The following is a 12747-nucleotide window of genomic DNA, read 5'->3' as shown; positions in this document are numbered from 1 at the left end:
TATAAATTATACACTCCTCAAAGTATTATATACAATAATATACATTATCTTTAACTAGTACATACAGGAGACACTATAGATGACATTACAAATTATACGTTCAGAAAGGCAACTATATATAGTTTAGCAGGGGTTGCTAATGGGAAGGTAGGGTTTAAGGACAGGGGAAGGGGTATATAAGGAGGTGCACAGATATAGGAAATAAATCACAGTACAATTAAAGGAATAAAGGAGAAGGCTATAAGTACAGGAATGACAGGGCTCTTTCTCTGAAGGAGTAGAGGGAGCAGGGGGACTACATAGGATCCGAGTCAGGGTAGGCCATTTTAAAGAGCCAGGTTTTAACCCCTGTTTTGAATTTCCGAAAGCATTTTCTATAGAAGTCACTTGCAATAAATATTGCCAAGCCTTAACGACCTTCAATGTTAATAATATTTCTCTCTCACATAGGAACCTTCAAACCCATGAAATAAAGTGACCTGTGACCAACTGTGGGTTTGATTGACAGACAAACTCCTTGCGTTTGGGTCCTACAAATTATATTATAAAGTCTAGCAATTTCGAGTGAAGATGTGGCTATTTTTAATGATACGAAAGCAAACCAGTGAACCCAATTGCATTTTTGTGTTAGTACTAAAAGGTTTCTGGAATACACTATATTCTGTGGTTGGGCTATTTTTTGTGATTGATATCGCTCTATTATATATTAACATGTGCTATACTTTGATTTCACCCTTTCCCTACCTCTTCCCATCCCTCCCCCCCACCTTCCTGCTTTCTGAAACATGAAATATAAATGTAAGTGTAAGTGTAGCACCACATCTGACAGTAGAACATTTAGCTTTCATGGCAATCACAATAGCGCCGTGCTAGATATTACATTTTCAGCAGCTAAATACCTTGAGTAGTCTTATGTTACGTGTCATGTTGAGTATAACTGTCCATCTCTTCAAGTAATCACCATTCAGCCTATCATGTGTCCCCTGACACAATGTGCCGAATGACCAGTTAATCCCTAATGGTATGTATGAAAAATATGTGTATAGGGTTCTCCCACCCCTTCCCTAATTAATAAGCTTTTAAGTTGATGAGGCGGTAAAGTAAACCCATATCCGGTAATATGAGCCTAAGGTGTTGTGTCTAACTGCGGTCAAATACGCCAGTTACTGTTATGTGCGAATCTTGGTCTGTATGTCTACCAGAGTCGGTATGACGCCCTAGTGTGGATTTTCTGGTAATTTGTAAGGCTAGCCTTCTGTTTGAAACTTTAACTGCATTGAGTACATGAAAAAGATCTCTCTTCAGTGTGGATTTTCTGATGGGCTATGAGGCTTGTCTTCCATTGAAGGTTTTACTACACTCACTGCATTTAAAAGGGCTCTACCCAATGTGGATTTTCTGGTGGCTTATGAGCGTTGACATCCGATTAAAGCTTTTACTACACTCAGTGCATTTAAATGGCCTCTCTCCTGTGTGGATTTTCTGATGGTTTATGAGGTGTCTCTCCCATATGAAGGTTTTCCTACACTCAGTGCATATAAATGGCCTCTCTCCTGTGTGGATTTTCTGATGGTTTATGAGGGATGCCTTCAGATCAAACCTTCCACTACACTCACTGCATGAAAATGGTCCCTCTCCTGTGTGGATTTTCTGATGGAGTATGAGGCTTGTCTTCCACATGAAGGTTTCACTACACTTAGTGCATTTAAATGGTCTCTCTCCTGTGTGGATTTTCTGGTGTTTTATAAGGTTTGACTTACAATTGAAGGTTTCACTACACTCAGTACATTTAAATGTCTATCCATAGTGTGGATTTTCTGGTGTTTTATAAGGTTTGACTTCCAATTGAAGCTTTTACTACACTCAGTGCATTTAAATGGTCTCTCCGGTGTGTGGCTTTTCTGGTGTCTTATGAGATCTGACTGCCACATGAAAGCTTTGCTACATTCAGTACATTTAAATGGTCTGTCCCCAGTGTGGATTCTTTGGTGTTTTATAAGTTTGACTTCCAATTGAAGGTTTTCCTACACTCAGTGCATTCAAATGGTCTCTCCGGTGTGTGGATTTTCTGGTGGTTTATGAGATCTGACTGCCACATGAAGGCTTTGCTACACTCAGTACATTTAAATGGTCTCTCCCCAGTGTGGATTTTCTGGTGTTTTATAAGGTTTGACTTCCAATTGAAGGTTTTACTACACTCAGTGCATTTAAATGGTCTCTCCGGTGTGTGGATTTTCTGGTGTCTTATGAGATGTGAGTTCCACATGAAGGCTTTACTACACTCAGTGCATTGAAATACTCTCTCCCCAGTGTGGATTTTCTGGTGGTTTATGAGCATTGACATCCGATTAAAGCTTTTACTGCATTCAGTGCATATAAATGGCCTCTCTCCTGTGTGGATTTTCTGGTGTTTTATAAGGTTTGACTTCCAATTGAAGGTTTTCCTACACTCAGTGCATTTAAATGGTCTCTCTCCTGTGTGGATTTTCTGGTGTTTTATAAGGTTTGACTTCCAATTGAATGTTTTACTACACTCAGTGCATTTAAATGGTCTCTTCCCAGTGTGGATTCTCTGGTGTTTTACAAGGTTTGAAGTCCAATTGAAGGCTTTGCTACACTCAGTGCATTTAAATGGTCTCTCCGGTGTGTGGATTTTCTGGTGTCTTATGAGAGATGACTTCTGTTTAAACCTTTTACTACACTCAGGGCATTGAAATACTCTCTCCCCAGTGTGGATTTTCTGGTGGGTTATGAGCGTTGACATCCGATTAAAGCTTTTACTGCATTCAGTGCATTTGAAAGGTCTCTCCCCAGTGTGGATTTTCTGATGTTTTATGAAACATGACTTCCACATGAAAGCTTTACTACACTCAGTGCATTGAAATACTCTCTCTCCACTGTGGATTTTCTGGTGGCTTCTGAGCGTTGACATCTCCTTAAAGCTTTTACTGCATTCAGTGCATTTAAAAGGTCTCTCCCCAGTGTGGATTTTCTGATGTTTTATGAAACATGACTTCCACATGAAGGCTTTACTACACTCAGTACATTTAAAAGGTCTCTCCCCAGTGTGGATTTTCTGGTGTCTTATGAAACCTGACTTCCATCTGAAGGCTTTACTACATTCAGTGCATTGAAATACTCTCTCTCCAGTGTGGATGTTCTGGTGGGTTATGAGCGCTGACATCCGATTAAAACTTTTACTACACCTAGTACATTTAAATGGCCTCTCTCCTGTGTGGATTTTCTTGTGTCTTATGAGATCTGACTGCCACATGAAGGCTTCGCTACACTCAGTACATTTAAATGGCCTCTCTCCTGTATGGATTTTCTTGTGTCTTATGAAACCTGACTTCCATATGAAGGCTTTGCTACACTCAGTACATTTAAATGGTCTCTCTGCTGTGTGGATTTCCTGGTGTTTTATGAGGTTTGTCTTCCCTGTGAATGTTTTACTACACTCAGTACATTTAAATGGTCTCTCTCCAGTAAGAAGTGGTTTTCTTCCTGACTTTTTCCCGCAGGTTACAAACACTAAGTGTTTCTTCTCTTTCCCTTTTCTCTGGTGGTGGTCAGAAGTGATGTGATCACTATTACTTTGGAAGGGTCTCTCTGCTCTCGGGTGGCTCTGGTGCTCAGGGATGTCTGTGAGCTCCCTGTCCCTTCCCTCACACTCAGGGACTGCATCCGGCGAGGCTCCTGCAGCGTTGCTCGGCTTCTCCTCTGATTCCTGATTTTGTTTTCTAATTTTTCTCTTCTTAGTCCCCTGGGAAACATTCTCACAGCCAGTTCCTGATTCTTTTGGGATATGTTCCACTTTTTTAGGACGTTCTTCTCGATTCTCCTTCTTTTCCCCTTCCTGTTTGACTTCTCCAGCTGCTGGATATAAAGAGAAAGCATTAATTGTGTATTAATGAGTAAGGAAACTGTCCCGTAAGCAGGGATCAGGGGTCACACATTAAGCACATGGGGATCTCTGATGTTTAGAGAATTGCAGGTGGATTGATGAAAAGATTCTGTCAAGTTATGTGTGAAGTGTTATATTGTGGCTCGGCAGTTTCCCTCTCCTCATTTAGACTTTCTGCTTAATCAGAACCGGCCACCATTGGGATAAAAGTGGCCACGAGCCTTCATTGCCGGCTCTGCTGGTTCCCAACTCAGTCCAGGCAGTGCATTGATCGTCCTTGGCTACGGACTACACCCCATGGCCACCTCCAGCTGATCCGGACCCTTTCTCTAAGCACTACAGGTCACCATTTCAGGATGACTGGGGCTCCTTTTCCCAGGATCTCTGAACGCTACCTCTGCAGTGAAGCTGGGGAGCAGCGGTGCTGAGAAGAGAATCAAACCCAGGTCCATCAGCGCTGCAGAACTTGCCACTAACCCAGGCCCATCTGAGTAAAGTCTTAAAAGAGGAGACCAACAGCAACTTGATGGTAAAAAATCAATCGTCTAATTAATCCCCAGAATCACTTAAAATGGGAGGCTCCCATGTATAGACCGAGGCAGTAAAAGGTAAGTAGTCACTGCCTCTGGGAGCCTAATGCAGTATTTAAATGAGAGGCTGCGTAAATAAATGCAATGGGCATGAATATGAGCGTCCGTTTCTTCAGACCTGATGCCTAGATCCAGACCAGCACCAGCTGCAGGACGGACCAAAGCTGCTCCCTCACCCCCAAGGTCTGCTCCAATGGGCCAAGCCGTCCAGGTCGGTGCCGGGGGTCCTCTACCTGAAATGGTGCATGCAGACGGTTCATGTCTTACAACAGCACTTGCCAGACTCAAAGTCACCCCTCGGCTGATGTTAAGCAGTGAATAAAGGACCAATCCCTCTACCAGAGCCTCCTGCCTACCTTCCACCACTCCCCCCTTCTATGCCCCCAGCACTGCTGCTGCCCTTCCCCACTATCACCACCTCTCTTCCATGCCTTCTTCTACTGCTGCCTCTCTACACCCAGCACCGCCCCCTTCCTCCAATGCTGCAACTCAACAGCCCCAGCACCACCACATTTAGACCCTGCCATCCCCTGTATTTACCCCAGGCTTTCTTTACTTCAGATACCAGTTTTGTCTCCACAGGGAGGCCGTCCCGTGCATTCACTACCCTCCCTGTAAAGAATTATCTCCTAAGTCCCCCTCATCCCATAACCCCTTGTTCTGCAGCCTCCCCTCTCTATGCTTTCTGCAACTGCTGCACCTCCACACTCCCTCAGCATTTCTCATCCACAACTTCCAGGACTGCTACATCTCCAAACTCCAAGTCATTTACAGGGCGTACTCTTCCTTGATCTAATTCTCTAGTCATCCATTCAAAGAAATACATCCGATTTGTCTGAGAGGACCTTCCCCTGGTGAATCCATGCTGCCTCGGGTCCATCAATGCACTGGATTGAGAAATTACTACTTACCTGATCATTTCCTTTTCTTTAGGACAGTCAGAGGAATTCAGAACCAGTGGGTTATGCACCTCTACCAGGAGATGGAGACAGAGCAAAGCCGACGTCACGGTATATATATACCCTGCACTGACATCAGCCCGCCAGTATTCTCTGCAAAAGCCAGGCGTGGACAGACTAACAGAAACTTGATTAATAACAGATAACCATGGCAGTACTCGGCCAACAGGAAACACTGAGCTCAGACAAAGTGTTGCGCCCGGTTGCAGGCGGCTGTACCCTCTCTCTCTTACCTCTTTTTTCTCTCTCTCCTCTGGGAAAGATGGCTGCCTCCGCTTCACTTTGACGACCTCTCCGGCGTCCCCGGACCGGCAAGGGAGATTGCATTCGCCATGTTCTCGGAGGCCTCTTAGGGCACGTTCGCACGCGTCGCCCTTCCTTATGAAATCCTCATGGCGGGAAGCTCGGAGGCGTCCCCACCACATGACATCACTACCTCCGGGTACTTAGCCTCCGATCTCCAACACTGCTACAATTTAGCAAGGATTCCGGTCCAGCTAATTTCGACCGCTTCTGAGACCCTCGCTCAGAGTACCTTCTCCTACGACCCTCCAGTTTGACGCTGATTCCAGGACGCACTGGGTACCCGTTCCTCGAGGGCCTTTTCTGTCCCTGACTACTTCCGGGCTACCTGCTCTTTAAGGACCTCGGCACCGGCGTTCGGCCTGCCTCGCTACCTTCATTACTCGGAAGCATTACCAGCCTTGTGAGTACCTCATTCTTCAGTCTCTCTATCTTGTCTCACCACCGACCAGATTCTCGGCGTACTCCATCCTGCGTACCACTACCAGATCTGTTACTGCTGTCTACAACCTCTGGGACTGGATTCTCTGCCTACCCCGCTCTGCGGACCACTACCGGACCCTTCACCTCCCAGCATCGGGTTAGATTTACGCTGCACTTATATCACCAGTGCCAAGACTGAATATCTCCATCAGAGACTACTCTGTGGCTGAGGAGAGCTGTCCGCTTCTTGGATATCGCTCATTGCTGTACAATAAAGTTTCCTTCGTCCTTGTGTTGCTTACTGAAGAGTCAGCCTATTGCTGTGGTTCCCCATGGGGCCCCTCCCTGTGGGAGGAGTCATCGCCACAGCAACCAGGGGCCCACAACCATGCCACAAACACAACAGATTGCTAACTCCATGGACCCAGCTCAGCTCTCAGCCCTACAGGCCATCCCTGGCCCAGCCCAACGGATCACCGAGCAACAGAAGTCTCTAGAAACCCTGGCCATCACCTTCAACCAGTTGAATGCCCAACTGAATACCCTGACGGTTCCAGATAAAGACTCTTCACCTCCAGTGGTTACTGTCAAGACTACGATACCCTTATCTGCTCCTACAAGCTTTTCTGGGGATGTATGGATGGGTGTGGTTTCATTAACCAATGTAGTATGCATTTTGTCTTGCAAACTAACTACTTCCCCACAGCTATAGCCAAGACCACTTACATCCTATCGTTACTCGATGGAAGAGCCCTGGCCTGGGCTTCACTGCTCTGGGAACCGGTGACCCTATTTTGAATGACTTGACCGGCTTCCTAGCCCTCTTCAAGTCAGTATTTGATAACCCAGCTCGTCTGACCATTGCAGGGTCCATCCTGCTGCACCTCCAGCAAGGGAACAAGCCTTTACCGGACTATGTGATTGAACTTAAAACTTTAGCATCCGAACTCCATGGGGACTTGGGATGTTTGCGTGCTATTTTCTTGGAGGGTCTCAACCCTCGATTGAAGGACAAATTGGTGGCTCGTGATTTGCCTGACACCCTAGAGTCTCCCATAGAATTAGCCAGAAGAATTGACTGCCACATTCGAGATCGGACTCAGGAGGCTAAGAGTCCTAAGAAGCACGTCTCGGGAGGTAACCGTCCTAAGCCCTTGCACATAGCACCTATCCCCGAGTCCTCACCCAATGAAGAGGATGAGCCTATGCAACTAGGCCACAGCCATTTAACCTCGAAGGAAAGATGTTATCTCAAATGCATGGGTTTATGTATGTACTGCGGGCACTCAGGCCATGCTGTCCAGACTTGTCCAATCTGTCCGGGAAACATGCAGACCTAGAATCTGCGGGAGGTCTATTCCTAGGTCTAAACTATACCCACTCCTCCATTCTCACTTCCTATCTCTCTCATTTGCGGAAGCCTTGAAATTCAGACACTTGCCCTCGTGGACTCAGGGGCTGGAAGGAATTTTATTTTAAAACGTTGGTGGAACATCTGCGAATTCCTACTACGCCCATGACCACGCCATTGCTGCTATCTTCTATACTCGGAGAACCACTTCCAGGAGGGGTCTCGCTTACCACACAGCCCATATGCTTGTGCACCGGGGCTCTACACTCAGAGACCATCTCTTTCCTTGTACTTGAGAAGGCCATCCTCCCCAGTGGTGCTCGGACTACCCTGGCTTCAGGACCACATGCCTCAGTTTAACTGGGCAACACTGGAACTGTCACAATGGGAAGCGGGCTGTCATGACAGATGTCTTTTAAAGGTTTCTCCTGTGCTCTGTATGCCCACTATACCATCATTGCCTGGCCTACCACCTCAATATGCATCATTCCAGGATGTGTTCTCGAAACAAGCGGCAGACGTGTTACCACCTCACAGAGTTTTTGATTGTGCAATCAATCTGAAGCCCAACTCAGAGCCTCCCAAGGGAAGGGTATACCCCTCTCAGCAGCAGAGACTAAGTCTATGTCAGCCTGTATACAAGAAAACCTACAAAAGGGGTTCATTAGACCCTCTAAATCCCTGGCTGGCTCGGGATTTTTCTTCATTGGAAAAAAAGATAGCTCCCTTCGCAGTTGTATTGATTACAGAGGTCTCAACGAAATTACCATCAAGGATCGTTATCCTCTACCACCGATATCGGAATTGTTCGACAGACTTCAGGGGGCCAAGATCTTCTCCAAATTAGATCTCAAGGGGGCCTACAACCTGTTTCGCATGCGTCATGGGAACGAGTGGAAAACCGCCTTTAACACCCATGATGGACACTTTGAGTATCTTGTCATGCCCTTCGGCTTGTGCAATGCACCAGCGGTGTTTCAAAATATGATGAATGATATCATGCGTGACCTCCTGTATCAATGCATAGTGGTGTACCTTGATGACATCCTGATCTTCTCTCAAGATCTACAGATGCACCAAGAAGATGTAAAAACGGTACTGAGGAAGTTACGAGAGAACCATCTGTATGCGAAACTTGAAAAGTGTGCATTCCACCAGGAATCCGTACCTTTCCTGAGTTATATCGTTTCCAAGGAGGGTTTTCAGATGGATCCCCAAAAGATGAAAAGCATTCAAGATTGGCCTCAACCCACAGGCTTGAAGGTGCTATGCTGCTTCCTGGGCTTCACAAACCAGTACCATTCATTTATTAAAAATTATCCCACCTTGATGGTTCCACTCACGGCCATGACCAAGAAAGGAGCTAACCCTTCCAAATGGTCTTCCGAGGCTGTGGCGGCATTTCAAATAAGCCTTCCAAAAGAAACCCTGTCTTTGCCATCCAGACCCGCTTCACCCATTCATCGTCGAGGCTGACACCTCTGATGTCGGCGTGGGAGCAGTCTTAAGTCAGTACAGCGACTCCAATGTTCTCCATCCTTGTTCATTCTTCTAGAGATATTTTTCTCCTGCTGAAAAAAATGATGGAATTGGAGACAAAGAACTACTCGCTATTAAACTGGCTTTCAAAGAGTGGCGCCCTGGCTGGAAGGCACTCAACATCAAACTCTAGTATACACTGATCACAAGAACTTGGAGTATCTTTGCCATGCCCAGCGGCTTAACCATCGACAGGCCAGATGGTCACTGTTCTTCAACAGATTTGATTTCTTACTTAAGTTAATCAAATCTTACTTATTTGATTAACTTACTTACTCATCATCCATACCAATAATCTCCCTTCAATCTATCCAAACATGTACACCAAGTTCTGTGACGCCAAGACACTTAGCCAGGTTTCAGTATTAATTTTCATTTCTGTTTAGTATTCATTGTTTTCTTATTTTATTTTTCCCAAGTTTCTTGATCCAAGTTTCATCTACCTGTTCGATGTAATCGCATTCTTTCATGCGTGTTTTTTAACGTTATAATGTACACCGAAATGATATGTAACATTGCTTCATGAATTTCGGTATATAAAAAAATGATAAATAAATAAATAAATTAAGTACTGTCCAGGAAACAAAAATGTCTGAGCAGATGCCCTTTCACATTCATTTTCTCCGGAAGACGTGCCCGACAACCTCGTCACATCATCAACCCCGAGAAGGTGGCCCTAGCGGCTACATATGGAGTTCCTCTTGGGAAGACTGTAGTGGCTCAGAATCTGAGAAAGAAACTATTAAAATGGGCGCACAACTCCCGCTTGGCTGGCCATCCTGGGCAGAGCCGTACACTCGCCATGCTCCATCGTTACTATTGGTGGCCTATGATGAAGGAGGACGTAGGATGGAGAAATTGCTTACCTGATAATTTCATTTTCCTTAGTGTAGACAGATGGACTCAGGACCAATGGGTATAGTGTACTCCTGTTAGCAGTTGGAGACGGATCAGATTTCAATCTGACGTCAGCCCCTAGTACATATACCCCTGCAGGAAGTGCAGCTCTTCAGTATTTTCTGTCTCCATAGCAGTTAGGGACTATATGCACGCTCTCAGAGCGTTAGAGCGTAAGAATTGGCCCACAGGCAAATTGGTTTTGAAAGCGACAGGATGAAAACTATCAAACCATAGCAAAATGTTGCGGTCATTAGGTTTCCGAAAAATGCTGGTGTTAATGGCTTGACCGTTCTTGGAGATCAAAATGTCTAAATATGAAATTTGTTGGTGGTGATAATTCATTGTAAATTTCAAACATTTAAATTCACGTGTCATTCCACCTTAGGGATCTATGCCACTTTCTGTCCATGCCCACTTACGTATGTGGGTATGACTAAACGCCAAATCAAAACCCGGCTAACTGAGCATAAGTGTTGCTTGAATACGACAGACTTGAGGAACCCTTGCTTGCCCACTTCAAGGAATATAATCATGATTTCACGGATATTAAGTGGACAGTCTTGGAGATAGTAAAACCACAGTGGAGGGGCGGCGACAGAGTTCTACAGTTGCAGCAACGTGAACAAAAGTGGATCTTTTTACTGCAATCAGTAACCCCAGGTGGCCTCAATAAGGAGATCGAGTGGCACCACTTCTTGTGATTTCCAGGTAAAATCACAAAATCATTGCATCAGGTGAGATCAGGAATTCTATCTACAAAACAGAGGTTTCTCTAGCCTCACAGTCGCTGACATGCCGAAATTGTCTGTGAAGACAGGTCCGGTAAGTGCCGGCGGTATTCCCACTGAGTGTGATGTGTTCATTTATAAATATTTTGGGACTGAGTTTATGTAAAAGTTTGCCGATGAAGTTCTTTACAATTTTTAAGAGTCTCATCTTTTAGAAATAACTATCGGGACCTCCATGAATTTCTAAAGTGGAGTTTGGACCCGTAGCAGCACTACGGCGAAGTGCGCCGAGCCATGCAAGTCAGCGAGAAACATCCCTGAAGCAGCGAACCGCGAAACGCGCGCGTCGGATTCCTGATTCCGGCTGAGCTGTGCACAAATAGGGAAGTAATCCCTTCAATTTTATTTAAAAGAAAAAAATACATCTGAGTTTCACAATGCATATAACTAAAGCCTTAGAATGCATATAACTCTGTGCTTATCTAATGGACCAATAGACCTATGATTAAACATGATCCACAAAAGTGCAAAACACAAGTACTAACTTGCAGCACCGTGGATGTTATGAAGGTCCCGAAGCTACAAATGTGACATGTAAATGTGAATAATAGAGTTTAAACTTTAATACCTATTTAGTCAAAGTCTTGTTACAACGTCTTTTTCCAGGTAATAGAAATCTCCCATTATTATTGCACTGCCAAATTGCTTAGCTTCCCTGATTTCTCTTAGCATTTCATCATCTGTCTGACCATTTTGTCCAGGTGGATGGTAGTATACTCCTATCACTATACTCTTACCCAACCCACATGGGATTTCTACCCATAAAGATTCTACTGAGCATTTAGTCTCTTGTATGATCTGCTGTGGGCTTTCTTTCCACACAGCTCAGTTATTCTGACATCTGTGATGGGGACATTAGTGGAATCATTGCTACAGTTAAAGACTGAGAAATGGCAGCTGAGTACAGGGTCTGGGGAAGCTTGGGCTCACCGAGTGTAGGTCAGGCCCTTCCAAGCTCATCCGCTTCTCTGATTGAATAATTAGGGAATGAGACTGGGGAAGAGCACGGGCCGTTCTGCACTTTTATTTCATTCAGGCCTTTGCTGCTGTTCCCCAGAGGAAATTCAATAAAAAGCAGGAACGTTTAAGAGGGAGAAGAGAAACCATATGAGCCCATGTTTGTAGCCCTGCTTAGAGAACTGGAGGAGGCGCTGTCTCTGATATAAAGGGGAGGGAGCCTGGAATACACACAGGGAGGTCTCAGGGTCCCATCTGCTCCCATCCTAAAGCAGAGGGAGCGCTGGGCAGCTCCTGATTATGTTCTGAAATTTCTGGAGTGAAGGAAAGCCAGGAAATAAAAATCACAAATGAGCTTCAGTAAAACAGGCCCTGTGTCTGATAAAGATTCAGATAACGCAATCCTTACCCAGGGAGAGCAGGGTCTCATAATTCTCCTTCATCACCTCCCTGTACAGCTCCTTCTGCCCTTCAACTAAATACTCCCACTCCTCCTGGGAGAAAGAGACAGCGATGTCCTCAAACGTCACCGGCACCTGAAACACAAAGCAGAAACACTCAGAGACACGAGGAGGGGCTCAGCGTGCATCAGATCTCAGCTGGATTTATTCTCATATTTATCTGAAGAAACTATGAGGGGCCATGCTGGGTCAGACCAATCTTCCAATGAGCTCAGCCTCCTGCCTCTGACAGTGTCGGATCCATGTCACTTGGAAAACCCGGTGTTGTGCTTTGTGTAGTTCTGGGACAATTATTATTTTGCAAGTAATACAAGGGATAAGATTCCAGGTCCAACTCTATTGGCTGGAGATGGACTTTTGTTACAACTCATGCTAAGTACAGAACTGACAAACATGGAAAAGGAAGCTGGAAAACTGCTGAAGAGCTGAGAACAGTGAAAGAGGAATTGTAAGATGTGTAAGATGTGCAGACCTCCAAGGACTCACAAAGACCTTTCCTTATTCACTGAACCAACAGCAACCGGAGACTCAGACCATTGTGAAGACGCAACAATGGTAGAGCATCTCCAACC

At 45.2% G+C, this 12747-nt stretch overlaps 1 protein-coding gene across 1 annotated transcript; it reads right to left on the bottom strand.

Moving 5' to 3' along the window:
* Positions 1–12178, bottom strand: LOC115083502 (zinc finger protein 271-like). Its single transcript, XM_029587361.1, is given in 3 exon segments — positions 1–1996; positions 1999–3876; positions 12124–12178. Coding segments are annotated over 3 exon segments (2166 nt in total). The 5' UTR covers positions 12158–12178; the 3' UTR covers positions 1–1742.
* Positions 12179–12747: the final 569 nt, after the last annotated feature.

The sequence above is a fragment of the Rhinatrema bivittatum genome, chromosome 2 (genome assembly GCF_901001135.1).
Source record: "Rhinatrema bivittatum chromosome 2, aRhiBiv1.1, whole genome shotgun sequence".
Classification (NCBI taxonomy): Eukaryota; Metazoa; Chordata; class Amphibia; order Gymnophiona; family Rhinatrematidae; genus Rhinatrema; species Rhinatrema bivittatum.
Note: the sequence above shows the minus strand (reverse complement) of the source record. Positions and strands in the feature narration are given on the sequence as shown.